Source organism: Macrobrachium nipponense, chromosome 31 (assembly GCF_015104395.2).
Source record: "Macrobrachium nipponense isolate FS-2020 chromosome 31, ASM1510439v2, whole genome shotgun sequence".
Lineage (NCBI taxonomy): Eukaryota > Metazoa > Arthropoda > Malacostraca > Decapoda > Palaemonidae > Macrobrachium > Macrobrachium nipponense.
In genome coordinates, this window is record NC_061093.1 from 8273461 (window position 1) to 8292245 (window position 18785).

Below are 18785 nucleotides of genomic sequence, written 5' to 3' on the forward strand. Positions count from 1 at the left end.
AAGAGTGGTTTAGTGGTTTCTGCTTGAAGGAGAGGATGCATCCTCTCCTGGTGTTTGGACAGTCCATTCCTCTACTCTGGCCTTCTGCCACTCTAGCCACTTGTTCCCCAGACAAGCCTCCACACTGGCCTGATGTGGATGGGGGATTCTTTCTGTCTTGTCAACTGCCTCCTCTCTTCCCAACTCCATTACGTCTGCCTGTACAGAGGGGGAAATATGGATAGGTAAGGCGGTCTTCCTTCTCACGTCCTTCCTCTTGAAAGATTGAGAGCCCTGTTTATGGGTTGAGTTGAACATAGAATCTAAGCCAAAGGCCAAGCACTGGGACCTATGAGGTCATTCAGCACTGAAATGGAAATTGACAGTAAATGGTTTGAAAGGTTAATGGGGAAAACCTCGAAGCAGTTGCACTATGAATTAAGTGTTAGGAGAGGGTAGAGAGTAAGATGAAGAAAGAGAATATGAAAGGAGGCACAATAAAAGGAACAAAAGTGGTTGCAGCTAGGGGCCAAAGGCACGCTGCAAAGAACCTTGAGTAATGCCTACAGTGCAATGCATGAGGTCCACTGACAGCACTACCCCAACCAACCCCACGGGAACCCTGTTTATGAAACAAGTCGAAATGGATGCCTTTTGGACTTTGCCTGTCTACTCTGGCATTTGGAACTGAATGGGAGAATGTTCTTTGCATCCGGTCTCCTCTCTGCAATTGCTTGATTCAGCGACTCTGGAAGGAAATATCCAGACACACCTAACAATGAACTGTTCCTAAATTTTAGCCATCTATCCTTAGAGTTTTGTATTTGGGCTGAAGGAAGGAGGGGTTCTCTTCTTTTCAGAAGAATATTAGCCCCAGTATTGGCTACATGTTTAGTTACATATTTCAAGGGTTTCTCAGATGGTGAGAAAAAAGCTTTTATTTCCAACCACGATTCAGGGGGGGAACTGATTATTTAAATCTGCCTCACCATTGCTCCCTTGGCAATTGTCTACCCAAGAGACTGCTCTAAATATCCTTCCCAAGAATACTTCAAAATTCACAGTTCCTCACTGGTGAATTTGGAGCCTATCTGTCATGGCAGATAAGTGTTGCATCCACAATCATAAGACAGGTTGAATTCTCTCTGACAAAGTATTTAGCTTGGCATGTCAATGGGGGAAGTAGCAATTTCTAAGACCTGAAGGAGCTACGGAACCTTTCCCTCTATAAAGTTATCAAACTCCTTCAATGCAACTTCACCATCTGTTCCAAGACAGAGGAATCCATAATACCGTCTGACTTTCCCTCTCAGGTTCAGGTAGTCTTAATTTTTTTTTTATCTATATGATGAAGTCTGCAAAGCTGGCTCCCTCCTCTGCTAGATCTTGAAGAACCAGGTCCAGTTCCCCTTCCAAGTCCAACGGACTTCCTTGGCTTGATGGTCCCAGTCTGTTCTGTTCTTCATTCCATTCCAACGACCAAGTGTCCCGTCTCTGGTGTCTGGCTCTCCCATCCAGGAATGGACATAATCTCAACTCTCCGTTGGAGCTCCAATTGAAATGGTGGAGGGACCTTTCTAGATAGTTGAGTTAAGGGACAGCTCTTCTCTCCATGCCATTCAAACATCGAGGGAAACTCACTGTCACGTCATGCTTCTGGAACGTGATGTGTTCTCGGAACATTGATGGGAGGGACAGCTCCTCTTTGTGTTGCTCATACCTTATGTAAGTACCATGCAGTGTTCCCGGTGGCAGCAAGTTCGATTCTCGGGCCTTCCACTGAGGTGTGAGAGATGTGTATTTCTGGTGATATTAGTTCACTCTCGACATGGTTCGGAAGTCGCATAAAGCCATTGGTCCCGTTGCTGAATAACCACTGGTTCCAAGCAACATAAAAACACCATACAAAAACAAACAAACAAAACATGCAGTTACACTTCTATAAAATTTCTGCTGCTTCCTCCCTGTCTGTTGGTATGGTGTTTTGACGTTGCATGGAACCAGCAGTTATTCAGCAACGGGACCAACGGCTTTACGTGATTTCCGAACCACGTCGAGAGTGAACTTCTGTTACCAGAAATACACATCTCTAACACCTCAATGGAATGCCCGAGCATCGAACTAGCGGCCACCGAGGTGGAGAGTCAAGACCATACCGATCACGCCACTGTGGCGCTTTCCTCCCTGTCTGATCCAGTTTGTTAATGGAACAGTGATTATCTCTGCAAAGTCTTGGGCAGAAGACGCCCTCAATCTCTTGCTGGAATCCACTGGGCCCTGCCTGATCTTGGTCTCATATGAATAGGGAAGGGATAAAAGGGGAGTCCAATCCAGAAGGATTCCTGCTCCTACTCTCCCGTACCTGCATTGTTCTGCTTCCTATCGCTCTCCTGTCCTGGAATTCATTGAGTCTGCCACAATGCCAACAGTATTTCCTTCTGTTTGTTTGTATGGTGTTTTAACGTTGCGTGGAACCATTGGTTACTAAGCAGCGGGACCAACGGCTTTACGTGACTTCTGAACCACGTCGAGAGTGAACTTCTATCACCAGAAATACACATCTCTAACCCGTCGGTGGAATGTCTGAGAATCAAAGTGGCAGCCATCAAGGTGGCAGGGCCAAGACCTTACCGATCGCACCGCTGAGGCGCTCACTACTTCCTGTGTTACTTTATAAGTGCAGTCTTTCTTCCGTCTTACTGTCGACCCTCTCCTAACAATTGTTTCATAGTGCAACTGCGAGGTTTTCCTCCTGTAACACCTTTCAAACCTTTTACTGTCAATTTCTATTTCAGCACTGAATGGCCTTAGTTGCCCCAGTGCTGGCATAAGGCCAAAAATCTATAAAATCAAATCAAATGCCTCAAGTGCAGGGAACTTAAGAGGAGACATTACTACAAGGTATAACAGGTAACGGAGGAGTATGGATGGGTAGCGTGGTTGAGGGAGAAGGGATGCAGGTGATGTAATAGGAAGATTCTCAAAACATTTGGGTCAGCTTCTTCCTCCATCTTTTCTCAAATTTTCTCCCAGTGAGACAATGGCAACTTTCCACTCAAACTATAAGTGGCCTCTTGGGAACATTCAAGTCCAACTACAACAAATACAAAGTGAAAGTCAACTAACACAGACAACGTAAATTTACCACACGATTTGTCTTTGCCTGTCCATCAATGTAATCCTTGTTTTCCGATTACTTCTATAGTGATGGCAGACACAAATCCAATCCAAAACGCTCAAAATTTCACACTATTAACAACAAAGGTTGATGGCAGAAACACTAATCCACTCCAACCCCCTAAAAATTTCACACTATTACTCACAAAGTTTTTAACTTTTCAACATTACACACAGATCCATATAAAGAACACACCAAATCTACGTTGAAAGACGGGCAAGACTGAACAACAAACCCAAGCCAACAGTTGATCACATGATCAAGTCTCTTGGACAATAGTTCAGACCAGGACAGGATAGGGCAAACAGGAAGCTAATGGATTTCAGTAGAATGAGTCTTACATTTAGCGCAATGGGAATCTCCTATATATATGAAGCCGTAAGGAGTATTTATATTGGAACAGTTAATAATTTTGTATTTAATTTCTCAAAATCATCAAATTATTAAGGACAAAATGAAAGAAATCTTAAGTCCTCTATACATTTTAATTGTTTCCAAGAAACTAAACACAAAGTGTGCACACAAGAGAATATGAGATAGCGATGTAAAACAAACATGCTTTACAAGAAAGAAAAGTGCTCCTTACCACCCTAGAAATTCCTAACCTAAAAGTTCACAGATAACGAATAGTATAGGGTAGATAAAACAAGGCTTAAAAATGAACATTGTAATAGGATGGTACAGAGCCCAATTCTTTCAAAAATAATATTTGAAAGTGTAACAAACTAACAAGAATCTATTGTATTGGCTGTTCAGCTCAAGTGTAGTAATACAAAACTGGGTAGAATCTAAAATTTCTTATCTTATTCTAAAGCTCCACCCACCTTATCTTCTCGAAGCACCGTCCATGGTCGTGAACGATACGTGAATGCTCTTTGTAAACATATTTTGAAGACAAAATTATATGAACTCTCTACAATGTACTTATCCTTGAACACTATAAACATAACTCTGCTAAACAGTAGCAACTAAATGCCCCTAGTAATCCGCCACTTATATGGCCAGCTGAACAATGTAGTGAAATAAATTCTGCAAGCAACATTAGTTTTGATCATCAAAATAAAAAAGATAAAAACTTATATATATCAGTCCAACTCAAAAAAGAAAAAAAATACACTAAATAGCTTTTCTTTCTAGTTGACAAAAATGCAAAAAACAAAAAAACAAAAAGATCTACCAAATATACAGAATCCTAATCATCCAAATATTTCTGATTCTGTTATAATAATATATATTCTCACTGTTGAGCATCAAGTGTATTGACGATCCATACACTAATTTAAAATGGATACTACACTTGGTGATATCTATGTTATTAGTCCCATGAAAGTAAATTACCATAAGAAATGTGACAAACAAAATATAAGTTATTCTTGTCAATGCTAAGAAACGCAAAAGCCTGGTACATTACTTCCTATCACAAAACCCTTAATTGTTTTGCCATTGGCTACAATATTTTTTTGTTTTTGTTTACTGTATTTACAAATAGATTTCTTCTAAGGTTTTATAATTATATTTTACAGTTGCCAACTTTACAGCAATTTCAATGATGACATATTTCCCACTATCAAATATATTCAAACACAAGTGACAAAGAACTTATACCTTACTAAACAAAATCCCTGATCAATTTCCTACAAGCCTACACAATGCCATTGTTACTCAGATTATGAACATCAAAAAAAAAAATTAAAAACTACCACCACTGTTCTTCAAACACAATTCAATCTATGTTTTAATTTTAAAAACTTCCATGAGACTTACTTAATTTATTATGGCCACCTCTTTGACAGTTTAAAGATTCTGTTCTTTGCAGATTATGATAGCCCAAATATAAAAGTTCTCCATCTTCCTCAACTGTTCACCTTGCTGTAATAAATACAGGCTTAAGCCACTGACAATCACACATTAGTGGGGTAAATTTCACTTTGCATTGTCTTTTAAATGTTGCTTATCTGTATGAAGCAGAGCAATACTGATGATAGCCTCGCCTTTAGGGAAGTACACTGTAATCTAACAAAGAAACCCCATTTCACCTTTTTGCTTATGATGCATTCACAAATGTTTTCACTACTCTGAGTTGACTGCTGAAAACTGTACATTTGAATTAGTGAATGTTAATTTTCATGAATGAAATTTTAATATTATATCCTGTGAGGTTTTCCAAATACAAATCTTCTAAATTATACCATGAAAAAGTTTACTGATTCACAAAGTAACAATGATAACTTACAAAGTTATCATACGTAAGGAATGTTAATCTGGCTATATATAGACAAAAATATATACAAGTACATACATATATATATGCAAAATTGTGAAAAGAGAAACTACTATAGTATCATGTACGTGAATCAGGTATAAATTCTCCTTAATGCATTTCAACACTGGCAATGTCCTCATAAGGAAATTTGCTATCAAAAGATTTCTCTACAAAAATAAATCCTTAGAACAAAATTTAAGTCATGTCCCATAACTGGAAAAACAAGGTTTCCTCCTGGCCCTCCAATATAAGAAATGATGATTATTATTGAAGAATAAAACAGCGTCATTAACCACTCACAAGATATTAGCCTCTTATTCGTGCAGAACTATAAAAATTATCTGATGGTGCTTGACATTACAGAATTGGCAACCCCTTTCCTAGGAAAAACAATACCAATTCAAAATACAGGTAACAATAGGCAAGGGACTGTTATAAGGAGCCCTACAGATGTAAACATTACCAGTTAGAGCCTTGTCTCAAATCTTAATACCATATACAAGCAGCAATTCACCAAATTAAACATACTTGCCTGGATTACACTCGCTCACATCAATAAATTACTTCACACTCAACACTGACTTAAAAAAAAATTGCCTCCTAATCCAACCTACATAGTTTTTAAGCAGATCATCTATCTTAAACAATTTCACCTTTTCAAACCCATCAGTAGAAGAGTAAGTTGGAACAAAACAAGCTGGAAATCAAACTAATGATACATATTATATAAACGACCTCAAATGCGCTAAAGTTTATGCATAACCTCCTTTTACCTTTTATGATACTATCAGCACATTCCACATAATAGTAACAGGCATGTGAAATAAGTACTGAACTCTGTAGCTCAAACTGTTGGCTTCCCATCATTAAGGGGGCTTTGACCATTGCTGAATTGTAATACCTCAAAGACAAACTACTGATGAGCACATTGTACATGTTGACCCATGTGAGGATGATCATCATCCTCATCATAGGCATGTCCCCTGGGTCCCCCTGGCCCCTGGCCTTCAAATTCAGTCATATTAACTTCTTCAGCTTCTGCAGGAATTGGTACTGGAGCAGGTCTGCCACCAAGAAGTTTCTCCAACTCCTGAAAAAAATGAAGGTAAAACCAATTTTAAGAAAACAATAGTAATTTATTGTATAGCATGAGGGAACGTAGACTTTTGCGTACTATCATGAAGTGTAAATAATAAATAATTAATATCTTTATTAATCCCAACCCTGTGACAAGAAACTCATGAGGCCAAAGTAATCTCTAACCTCCATTGCTGTTCAACACTTACAACATTCCAACCCTCCAATTCTGAGATTAGAAAATCATGTCAAGTTGAAGGCTCATACAATAACTACTACATTTCCAACAACAAACAAAAAATTGGGGGATCCTGTCCCTTGTTTTCTCTGACTCTTTAACCCAAGTAAAACAGATTTTACCCAACCACACTATATACAAGTTGAAATATCTTCTTTAGATTTCTTATAATTAGACAAATTTATTTTTGAAAACAACCTTTTAACTAGAATAACTTAAAATTCATAAATTGATATGTGCTGTTAACAAACATGGCAGTTATTGCTTTAATGAAATAAAGTTCCATATAAAACACATTTTGGTGTTAAATTACATTCCCTACATTCAAGGGCCATTCATGTGAAACTGAAGTACGAGTAGTGCTCAACAAACAAAAGCTGTTTCCAAGAATTTATTTGCAATTCCAACAAAATTAGTCTAGGTATTCAGCATTGTAGTTAACCTGTCTACCAAGACAATTTGAGATTATGAACTAACAATTAACAAAAACCTTTAATCTATCCTTGGAAAACTGGCAATGAAATATAGGCAATAAATTTTTTCTCTCATATGCATACATGGAAGTTTGCACCTTTCCAATTTGTATGTAGAGAACTACCAATACTCTTCATATGTACCAGGGGTGAAAATGACATTTTTATGATAAAAGTTTTACGTATACTTACCAAGTAATTATATAGCTACGAGCTTCCTACCTACAGCAGCCTAAAAATTCACTGTAGCGCTAACATAAGTTTAGTGTACTAGGTAACATGGCCCTGGGTTGTGAGGAATAACTAGGCAGAGCTCAATTTATATGCACCCTTACGTCCATGTGTGGGGAGGGAGGGAGGGAGGACTTTACATAATTACTTGGTAAGTATACATAAAAATTACAATTTATTAAAGTAAATTATATGTTTCCTAACTATACAAACCTGAGGTCCTTTACATAAGGAATTACTTTCAGTGAAGGCTGGAAATCGATCGTAAAAGAATGACAAGGTAGTTAGCAGTAACTGCTTGTCTGATAGTTGGGAATCCCGCCCAACTGGACATAAACATTCCACTTTGCTTTAGGCCCAGGAACAGATTGAGGGGTGGCATGAGGTGGGCATATATGTAAAGGACCTCAGGTTGTACAGTTAGGAAAAATAGAATTTACTTTAAAAAATTATAATTTGTTCCTACATGTTATACAAAACCTCTGTCCTTTACATAAGATAAGACACACTGATTGGTGGGAGGAATCTGATCGAGTCATGTGCACAGACTGGTGTTTGCTCAACCAAGGTTCCCATCCTGGTCATAAGAGCAAGGGGGGGGGGGCAACCTGGCCTCTGTCCAATTGATTGGAGTATGAGAACTGTAAGACCAATGGCTAGACCTCTGGACCAATTCATAAGAGGGAGGCAAGCGTAGCCTCTCTTGAATAGCAAACAAGAAGTTATAGTCAGAAGCAAAATGACAAATATGCAAGTGCTGGGTTTGTGTCTCATGCCAATGTCCTCTTCCCCCACTTGTTAGGGAAGGGACGGATTATGCTTCTATACCCTCATGAAAGGGAATAGAATGGAGCTCTGTAATACAGCTTACCTGCATCGACCGCCCTTTCCACCATGTGATGACCACAGCTCTCTGCCCATAGGAAGTGAGAAGAATGGAGGAGGAAGAGAAGTCAGTCTCACACTCATTCACACCACAGGTTCCAAGGACCTATGAGCTATATCCCGAAGGTAGGAGGAGGTGAAGGTGGTCTGGTTGGACCAAACCCCTGCCTTCAATACCTGTGAAACTGACAGGTTCTTGCTGAATGCAAGGTAGTACCAATACCACTGACTTCGAGGGCTCGGACGAAAGGTCCAGTGTCAGACCTCCCTTTGGAGGAGTACGCTTTCCTGATCACCTCACGAAGCCAGAAGGAGATAGTGTTCTTGGACACTTCTTTCTTGGTCACCCCAGTGCTAACAAAGTGGTGTTGACACTCAGGCCGGAGATAATAACTTCTCTTCAAATAGCGCCATAGCACTCTAACAGGACAAAGTAGCATCTCATCTAGGTCATTACCACAAAAGTCCTCTAGGGAGGGGATCATAAAGGACTCGAATCAATCATCAGAGACCGAAGGATTCTGAGTCTTCGCTACGAAATCCAGGACGAAATCGAGCATAAGAGATCTCCACCCCCTCGAGTGTTTGACATTATAAGAGACCATGAAGCTCACCTACTCTCTTCGCCGATGCCAGGGCCAGCAAAAAGATGGTCTTGAGGGTCAGATCTCTGTTTGACGACTCTCGGAGAGGATAGTAAGGTTTAAGAGTAAAGCTCCCTCAGACGAGAGTCACATTACACTCAGGAGGACTGAGTTCCCTGGGTGGGCAAGACCTCTCAAACCTCCTCATAAGAAGTTACAAGGAGTTACAAGGATTAGGATGTCTAAAAGACTTGTTAGTCCATCGAAAGGAGACATCTTGCACTCACATATCTCTAGGAGCAGGTTTTACTGTGTATTCACAGCGTCCTAATGATTTTGTCTAGCTTTCTTTTAAACTCTTCCACACTGTTGCTGTTTACAACTTCTGGTGGCAGTTTATTCCTTGTGTCACATATCTTATATGTTCCCACAGTGGGATGTGTTGTATCTCTTCAGTTCTAGTGTCCATCCATTATTTCTTGTCTGGTTATCGTTTAACATAAATAGGTTACTGTCTGCTTTTGTTATGCCTTTGAGTATTTTAAATGTTTCTATTAGTTGTCCTCGAAATCGTTGTGTTTCTAAGCCTTACATGTTCAGGCTCTCTAGTCGTCTTCGGTAACCCATTTGCCTGATGGATGGAATTAACTTTGTGACTTTTGCTTGCACCCCTTCTAATCTATTTTCTGAGTGTTGGTGACCAAAACTGTACTGCATACCAAAGATGAGGTCTAACTATTGATGTGTAGAGCTGCAGCACCGTTTCCTTGTTTATGTATCTGAACTGCCTCTTTTATGTATCCCATTAGTTTCTGTGCCTTCTTTTCAGCTTTTATGCACTGTTTTGTGGATCGTAAGTCCTTGGTAATAATGACTCCAAGATCCTCCTCTTGTTCTACACTATTCATGTCATTCCCAAGCAGCATGTAGCTGGCATGAGGGTTGTTTGTTCCTATTTGTAACACCTTACACTTATCCACACTAATAGGCATTTGCCATTTTTTTTACCATTCTCCTGTTCTCATTAGGTCATTTCTTAAACTTTCCACTGCATCTGGGTCTGTTGCATTAACACCTAGTTTGGTGTCACCTGCAAATTTGGCTACCCTGCTAGTCAAGCCTACATCAATGTCATTAACCCTCTTACGCCGAAGCCCTAAAAATCAAAACCTCTCCCGTATGCAGGGGCCGGTTTGGAGTGAGCGCGGAAGCGGAAAAAATATTTTTTTCAAAAAATCACAGTGCGCTTAGTTTTGAAGATTAAGAGTTCATTTTTGGCTCCTTTTTTTTGTCATTGCCTGAAATGTAGTATGCAACCATCAAAAATGAAAAATAATATCATCATCATATGTAAATAATGCGATATATGGTAGCGAAAAAAAAAAATTTCATACATAATTGTATTCAAATCACGCTGTGCAAAAAACGATCAAAGCTAACGAGTTACTTTATTTTTGTTGTATTTTACACTAAATTGCAATAATTTTGATATATAATACATTGTAAAACAATAAAAGCAACACCGGAAAAATATTATCACAAAATGATGTACGTATTCGCAGCGCGCGGACGTAAAAAAATGCTTTTTTCAAAAATTCACCGTAAATCTAAATATTGTTCTAGAGACTTCCAATTTGTTTCAAAATGAAGACAAATGATTGAATATTACGATACTGTAAGAGTTTTAGATTAGAATTGCAGATTTCGACCATTTCGGACGAGTTAAAATTGACCGAATGTCGAAATTTTTATACATATATTTATTTATATATTTCGGAGATGGGAAAAGCTACAACCTTCAATTTTTTTTTTTTATTCTTCATGAATTTGCGCACATTTTGATATATGAAACTCTATAAAAAGGCTAATATGAAAAGGAGAAAATATTAGGATAATGCGATGTACGCATTTCGGAGACTTGTGGCCGCGAATCGGCGCGCGGAGGGAAGTTAAATATATTTTTCAAAAATTCACCATAAATCACAATATTGTTCTAGACTTCAAATTTGTTTCAAAATGAAGATAAATGACTGAATATTACTAGGCCGTATGAGTTTTAGCTTACTATTTCGGTAGAGTAAAATTTGACCGAACGTGGTTTTTTTTCTATTTATCGTGATTTATATGCAAATATTTTGAAAAAAGAGAAAAGCTACAACCTTCAATCATTTTTAGTTGTATTCTACATGAAATTGCACACATTTTCATGTAACAGCTAATTTTAATTGGTGCAAACATTTCGACAATCGCACAAAAAAAATTCTTATTTTTTTGGAAGAGTTACCAAGCGGACGTAAGGAAAAAAATTTTTTTTTTTCACAAATTCACCATAAATTGAAATATTGTGCCAGAGACTTCCAAGTCATTGCAAAATGAAGGTAAATGATTGAATATTACTAGAATATAGGAGTTTTAGCTTACAATTGCGTTTTTCGACCATTTCCGTAGTGTCAAAGTTGACCGAAAGTTGAAATTTTTGCACTTAAATGTTATTTATATGAATATATTTCAATACTGATAAAAGCTACAACCATGGGTTGATTTTAGTTGTATTGTGCATGAAATTGCGCACATTTCCATATATAAAACTTTATGTAACGGCAAATTTAAAATGGTGCAAACATTAGGACAATTGCACGAAAAAATTTATCGGAAGAGTTATCGCGCGAACGTAAGGAAAAAGTTTTTTCATAAATTCACCATAAATCGAAATATTGTGCTAGAGACGTCTAATTTGTTGCAAAATGAAGGAAAATGATTGAATATTACTATAATATAAGAGTTTTAGCTTATAATTGCGTTTCTCGACCATTTCGGTAGAGTCAAAGTTGACCGAAGGTTGAAATTTATGCACTTATCCTTATTTATATGAAAATATTCCAAAACTGATAAAAGCTACAATCATGAGTAGTTTTTAGTTGTATTTTACATGAAATTGTGCACATTTTCATATATAATACTTCATGTAAAGGATAATTTAAAATGGTGCAAAAATTATGTCAGTGACAAAATAATTTTTGAGATGTGTCACTGATACTTTTTAGTCCGATAAGAAATTCGCGCTTGCGCGCCTGCGTAGCGATTGTAAACAAAACAACGCCTTGATCCGTGAACTCCCAGCATCCCCCCAAGGCGCGTGATTCAAAAGTTTTCGGCTGGTAGGCCTATAAGTATTTTTCCGCGAATTTTTTAAAAAACTTTTTTGAGTCGATGTATGATACGTCCATTCGGCATACGGGAGGCACTTTGACTCGACGTTTAATACGTCCATTCGGCATATGGGAGGCATTTTGACTCGACGTTTAATACGTCCATTCGGCGTAAGAGGGTTAATGTAAATAAAAAACAAGAGGGCCAAGGACAGAACCCTGAGGAACTCCGCTTGTTACATCTAAGAGAGATTTCCATAGAAGAGGAAATATCCACTCCTCATAGTTTCAGCCTATGGCCCTTAATAAAAGAGAGAGAGAGAGACCTTACCTTACAGACCTTACATCTTGTTCGGGTTGCCCCAGGTCCCTCAGTGTGAGGCACCTCTAATGTCTACCAGAGAGTTGCTAGTACATCTTCCGGTATATTTTGCATCTTCCAATCTTGGATGGTCTGGGATGCAGTTTAGATATTTGTCGAGCTTATTCTTAAACACATCTACGCTCACTCCTGATATATTCCTCAGATGAGCTGGCAACGCATTGAATAGACGCTGCATTATCGATGCTGGTGCGTAGTGGATTAATGTCCTGTGTGCTTTCCTTATTTTTCCTGGTATAGTTTTGGGCACTATTAATCTACCTCTGCTTGCTCTTTCTGATATTTTTAGTTCCATGATATTTTCTGCTATTCCTTCTATCTGTTTCCATGCCTGAATTATCATGTAGCGTTCTCTTCTCCTTTCTAGACTATATAATTTTAAGAATTGTAGTCTTTCCCAGTAGTCTAGGTCCTTAACTTCTTCTATTCTAGCTGTAAAGGACCTTTGTACACTCTCTATTTTGTGCAATATCCGTTTGATAGTGTGGGTACCATATCATATTGCAATATTCAAGTGGACTACGAACATATGTTTTTTTTTTATAAAGCATAATCATGTGTTCAGCTTTTCTTGTTTTGAAGTGCCGTAACAACATTCCCATTTTTGCTTTACATTTTGCCAACAGAGTTGCTATTTGATCATTGCATAACATGTTCCTATTCATCATCACACCAAGGTCTTTAAACTGCTTCCTTATTTGTGATGGTCTCATTATTAGGTCCCTTATATGCATATAGCTTTCTTTCTCTGTCTCCATAATTTATTGATTCAAATTTATCAGAGTTAAATACCATCCTATTTACCTCTGCCCAATCATATACTTTGTTAAGGTCTCTTTGTAGAGCGTTCCTATCTTCATCACAAGTAATTTCTCTACTTATTCTTGTGTCATCTGCGAAACTACTCACTACCGAATCCTTCACATTGTTGTCTATGTCTTCAAATCATAATAACAAACAGTATTGCAGCTAACACCGTACCTTGCGGCACACCGGATATTACCTTGACTTCATCCGATTTCTCGTCGTTTGCAATAACTATCTGTTTTTCTGTTGTGTAAAAATTCTTTTAACCATCTTCCTACTTTATCCACGATATTGTGTTTTCTAATTTTCTTCGCTAATATATTATGGTCTACTTTATCAAAAGCTTTTGCAAAGTCTAAATAAACCACATCTGTTTCATTTCCGCTTTTCATATTTTTGAATATGTTCTCACGGTGGACTAACAGTTGGGTTTGTGTACTTTTTTCCGGGTACGAAACCATGTTGTCCTTTATTAAACAAATTATTTTTTATTAAATGTTTCATAATATTTTTCTTCATTACCCTTTCATACACTTTCATAATATGTGATGTTAGACTCACAGGCCTATAATTACTTGCCTCTAGTCTTGATCCACTTTTGAAAGTAGGGGTAATATATGCTAATTTGTGCTCCTCATAAATCTTGCCTGTATCTACACTTTGTCTTAATAATATTGCAAGTGGCTTTGCGATAGAATGAACTACTTTCTTTAACAAAATAGCAGGAATTCCATCAGGCCCTGCAGCAGCTCCATTTTTAATTTCATTTAATTAGCCTGCACAATATCAGCTTCATTAATATCTATGTCAGCTAAATATTCACTATTTTCATCCCTTACTTCTATATCATTATCTTCATTATCTATTCTAGGGGTGAATTCTCTCTTATATCGTTCTGCCAGTATGTTGCAAATTTCCTTTTTTTCATTCGTTAATCCCCCTTCAATTCTCAGAGGGCCTATTTCTATTCTTCTTTTATTCATCTTCTTCGCATATGAGTATAATAGCTTGGGGTTTTGCTTGATATTTAATAGGGTTTTTTCTTCCAAGTCCCGTTTTTCATTTTCTTTTGATTGTATAATCTTTTGTTCTGCATTTTCTATCTTACTTTTTAGTTCTATAACTTTCCATGCATTTTTTTCTTTTGCAAGACCTTTTTTCCACTTTCTGATTTTCTGGAACAAGATCCTTCTGTCTCTTGGTATGCATGAATGATGTTTACTTTTCTTCTTCGGTATATATTTTTCCACTATTTTCTCCAATATTTTATATAATATCTCCGTATTTACCCTTATGTCATCACTTACGAAAATGTTATCCCAATCTTTGTTTAATTCTTCATTAATTTCTGACCATTTTATATTTTTACTGTAGAAGTTGTATTTTCCATATCCTTCCCACTTTTTCATTTCTTGCTTATCTCTATTTTTCACTTGCTTTGGAATGAACTGTTAATTCTATGACATTATGGTCTGAAATATTCGCATTATAAACTATTATTTCTTTAACATAATTCATCTCGTTCACAAATACTATGGTCTAAAGTATTTTCCTTTCTTGTTGGCAGGTGATTTATTTGTTGAATGTTTGTATTCTAGTAGCATATCTAATAGCTTTTCAAATTGCCTCTTATCTTCTGCACTACTACTACTCTCTTTTTTATATGTATAAGTACAACCACAATCTCCTATTCGTTCTTTCCATTCTACGAAAGGAAAGTTGAAGTCACCAGATAGGAGAATAGTCCAGTCCTTGTGATTTCTACATATATCATCCAATTTTTCAATTATTAAGTCAAACTCTTTAGTATTAGGGTCGTCTATATATTACTATGTTTCATCAATTTTTCAGATTCAAATTCTACCCGCTATTAGTTCACATTCTGAGTTACTATATTTCTCATATATTTTTTCCTTGCTTTTTGTCTTTCCCATATATTGCGGTTCCTCCTTGATTCCTATTTTTTCTATCTGATCTATAAGTTTGGAACCCTTTTATTTGATCATCCTTCCCAGTCTCTTGGAATACCAGGTTTCACTTATATTCATTATATCTATTTTCTTTTCATTTTGGGTTAGTTCTTCTAAGTACTCTATTTTTCTTTTTGAGTTACTCGTAACTAAACCCTGCGCATTCATCACTATGATGGTTTGCGTGTTTTCTCCTTCATTTAATACTGGTAGTAATAAGGATTTTCCCATGTCTCTTTCCTGTTCTGGTATGTTGTTCTTTTTTTCATTTCCAGAAATTCTGACATTAAAAAATCCAACTTTTCCATAATATTTGATCTTCCTTCATCATAATTATTCATTTTGTGTCTGAGAGAGAGAGAGAGAGAGAGAGAGAGAAGAGAGAGAGAGAGAGAGAGAGAGAGAGAGAGAGAGAGAGAGAGAGAGAGAGATAGAGAGAGAGAGGAGGAGGAGAGAGAGAGAGAGAGAGAGAGGCTTCTCACCGTGATCTGTGGAAGAGTGGCTCTGAGCAGAGACACCCCACCCACGACACCAACCACAGAAGACGGGCAACTTTCCCTGGTACACTGCTGCAGAGGACTGTCTGAGGTATCCTGCCATCTCTGTTGCTGCTTGGTGAGAAAATCCTCTTCCTCACAAGAGATGGTGGATAACCGCCAGCCGTGAAGACACAGGGACTGTACTGCCGAGTGGTACAGCTCTACCTGTAGCAGACACAGAAGGTTGTGCCACAGGGGAATCTCTTGCAGTGCCTCGAAGAGACGAGCCAACAGATCGGGATACCAAACAGCCTGCGGCCATTTGGGAGCCACCAGAATCATCTGAAAATTGCTGGTGACCAGCACTCTGCTTAATCACCTTGCGAATCAGACAGAACGAGGGACAAGTGTAAGCTTGGTTGTCCCACAGATTTTGGAATGCGTCCTCTGCAGCTGCCTATGGGTCCAGCACCATGGAAAAGAAAACAGGAAGTTTTCTGTTGTGCTAGGTGGCAAACAGGGTCTACCACTGGAAGCCCCCATAGGTTGAACAGCCTTTCCACCACGTCTGGGTGTAGAGACCATTCTGTCCCAATCACCTGATTCTGGTGGCTGAGCTTGTCTGCCACTACATTCCTCTTGCCTGGAATGTATCTGGCTGACAGCTCTACCGAGGCCAACAGCTCTACCAAGTGAGCTGCAGCCCACTCGTGCACCTGCACTGTCAACACCACGGAGTGTCCCATCACTCGATCCCGGAACTCTTGGAGGGCTAAGAAGCTGCCTTGAGTTCCAGAATGTTGATGTGAAGGTGCTCGTTATGTCGATTCCACACTCCTCCAGGTGTGCCCCAACCCTCATTCGATGCGTACAAAAACAGAGGCATGTCCAGAGGGGGTGTGTGCAACTCCACTCCTATTAAGGGGTTCCTGTCATCAAGCCACCAGGCAAAATCCTTCCTCACTTCCCTAGTTAAAGGGATGTGGAAGGATTGAGGATCCCAAGCCTGTGACCAACACTCCTTTAGTCTCCACTGAAGAGACTGCATCCGAAGACGCCTGAGAGGGACTAGCTTCTCTAGTGACGACAGGTAACCTATCACGACCTAACAAAGCTGAGCTGGCTGTTCCTGTCAAGACATAAACAGTTGAGCTGCCTTCCTGAACTTGCTTATTCTCAAGTCTGCAGGGAAGACTCATGCTGCTACTGTATCGATCAGCATACCCAGATACTTTATCATCTGCTTGGGAATGAGATCTGACTTCTTGAAATTCATTAACATCCCTAGGTCATGACAAAAATTGAAAAGTAGATCCCCGTCCTGCAGCAACTGCGAGAGAGAGCAAGCTTACCAGGACTAGCCGGTCGTCGAGATACCTCAAGAGACATATCCCGACCGAATGGGCCAAAGCTGATGTCAAGGTGAACACTCTCGTGAACACCCGAGGGGCGATTGAAAGTCCGAAACAAAGGGCCCCAAGTTGGAACACCATCCCCTCGAGGATAAAGTGAAGGTACTTACTTCCTGGAGGACTGATGAATGGGTATTTGAAAGTAGGAGTCCTTCATGTCCACCGAAAGCATGAAGTCATTTTCCCTGACAGGCGAGTAGAGTACACATCCCCCCAAAATCCTGGGACGTTGACTGTAGAATACGGTAACCTCTGCTATGAAAGTTGCTGTATAAAAATACATTAATGGTCATAAAACCACGGCAGGCTGCGGGTACACACAGGTAGGCTACCTACCTAATGAAGTGTCATTTACAAGATAAAAAGGGTTATATTTAAAAAAAAAAAATTTTATGCACTATATTTTGTTATAAAAATGGGGGAAAAGGGTAGATAATTGCATTTTGCATCAATTTTTCAGCTAAATGTGGGACAGTTGTTCATACGCATACTGAGGGTTTACAGTTACGTGGTATTGACAAGGTTAAGTGAGGCAGGGTAAGGAGTTTCCCTTGAACGCCCCTAGATTGACTTCCTTGCCCTTATCTGGATTTTGCCATTATATGGACCCTTGGCTCTATTAATCTGAATACTTTGAAGGATTACTGGTATACAGCAAATCATCCAAACATACATTTTTAGTCCAACTGATCACCGACGTACAGCATTCACTTCCCGTCAATGGTCGAATAACAAGACTGTCCACCAGATGGTTACTGCCATGAGTGATGTCATGGTGAGGAGTTGGGGTTCCATGGCTGACGACTGCCAGAGAGGCAATAGCCTGTGGGATGATTGACACTACCAACCTTTTAACTTTACTAACAGTGCGAAGAAGGGGGGCTACAAAATACACATCCCAGATACTCCATTTTCAAGAGTTCGAATAATCATCTACTTATACTTGAAAGGTAGTCTCTTGGAAGTTATCAGAGAAAACTGGCGAGTGACCACATTTTTTTTTTCTAAATGTTTGTAATCACTTCCTGTACTATCTGAGTATATTCATCATGAATAATGACCATAGGTTTTCTATTCAATCTTATCCTAAAATATCCCAGCTTTTAAAATGACAAATTTGTAACTAATTTGTATATTCCATAACTTACAAACATGAGGTCTTAAACATTAGGACAAATACTCAGTGCCAGCTGGAAACCGGTAAAGTTTAAAATAATTGTGTACGCAAGGGACTATTGGCAAGGGACTATTGGCTTGGTCACGAGACATGTGAGGCCACCCACATACCCCTCATTAACTCGTGACCCCGTCAGTTATTCTTCCAACCCAGGTTAGTTGATAGAGGGGTGGTTAGAGGTGGGCCTTTATATGTTAAGACCTCAGGTTTGTAAGTTATGAAAAATACAAATTAGTTACAAATTTGTCATTTGTTCATATACGAAACAAACCTTCGGTCTTAACATTAGGATAGACTTACTCTTGGTGGGAGGTAAGTACTATTAACCAAATGGGAGTTTGCCACCTTTGATCAGTTTTCTGAATGCCAGAATTCTACAAAACAACTGACCAGTATTTCCAAATCTAAGACATATATGAATATCATAAGAGTCAGATTTCTGGGTTTTTACACAATGTCATAGTTCATTGCGTCCGAGGAAGATAAGATCTGCTCCCCTAA

General features: G+C 38.6%; 1 protein-coding gene across 2 annotated transcripts in view; it reads right to left on the bottom strand.

Annotated features, from left to right (window-relative positions):
- Positions 1-3623: 3623 nt before the first annotated feature.
- Positions 3624-18785, bottom strand: part of LOC135206626 (dnaJ homolog subfamily A member 2-like) — a 172147-nt gene continuing 156985 nt past the window's right edge. For both annotated transcript variants that reach the window (XM_064237966.1, XM_064237965.1), the window contains one exon: positions 3624-6510. In XM_064237966.1, coding sequence (XP_064094036.1) covers positions 6334-6510 — 177 coding nt within the window. In that variant the 3' untranslated portion in view covers positions 3624-6333. The remainder of the gene's footprint in view (positions 6511-18785) is intronic.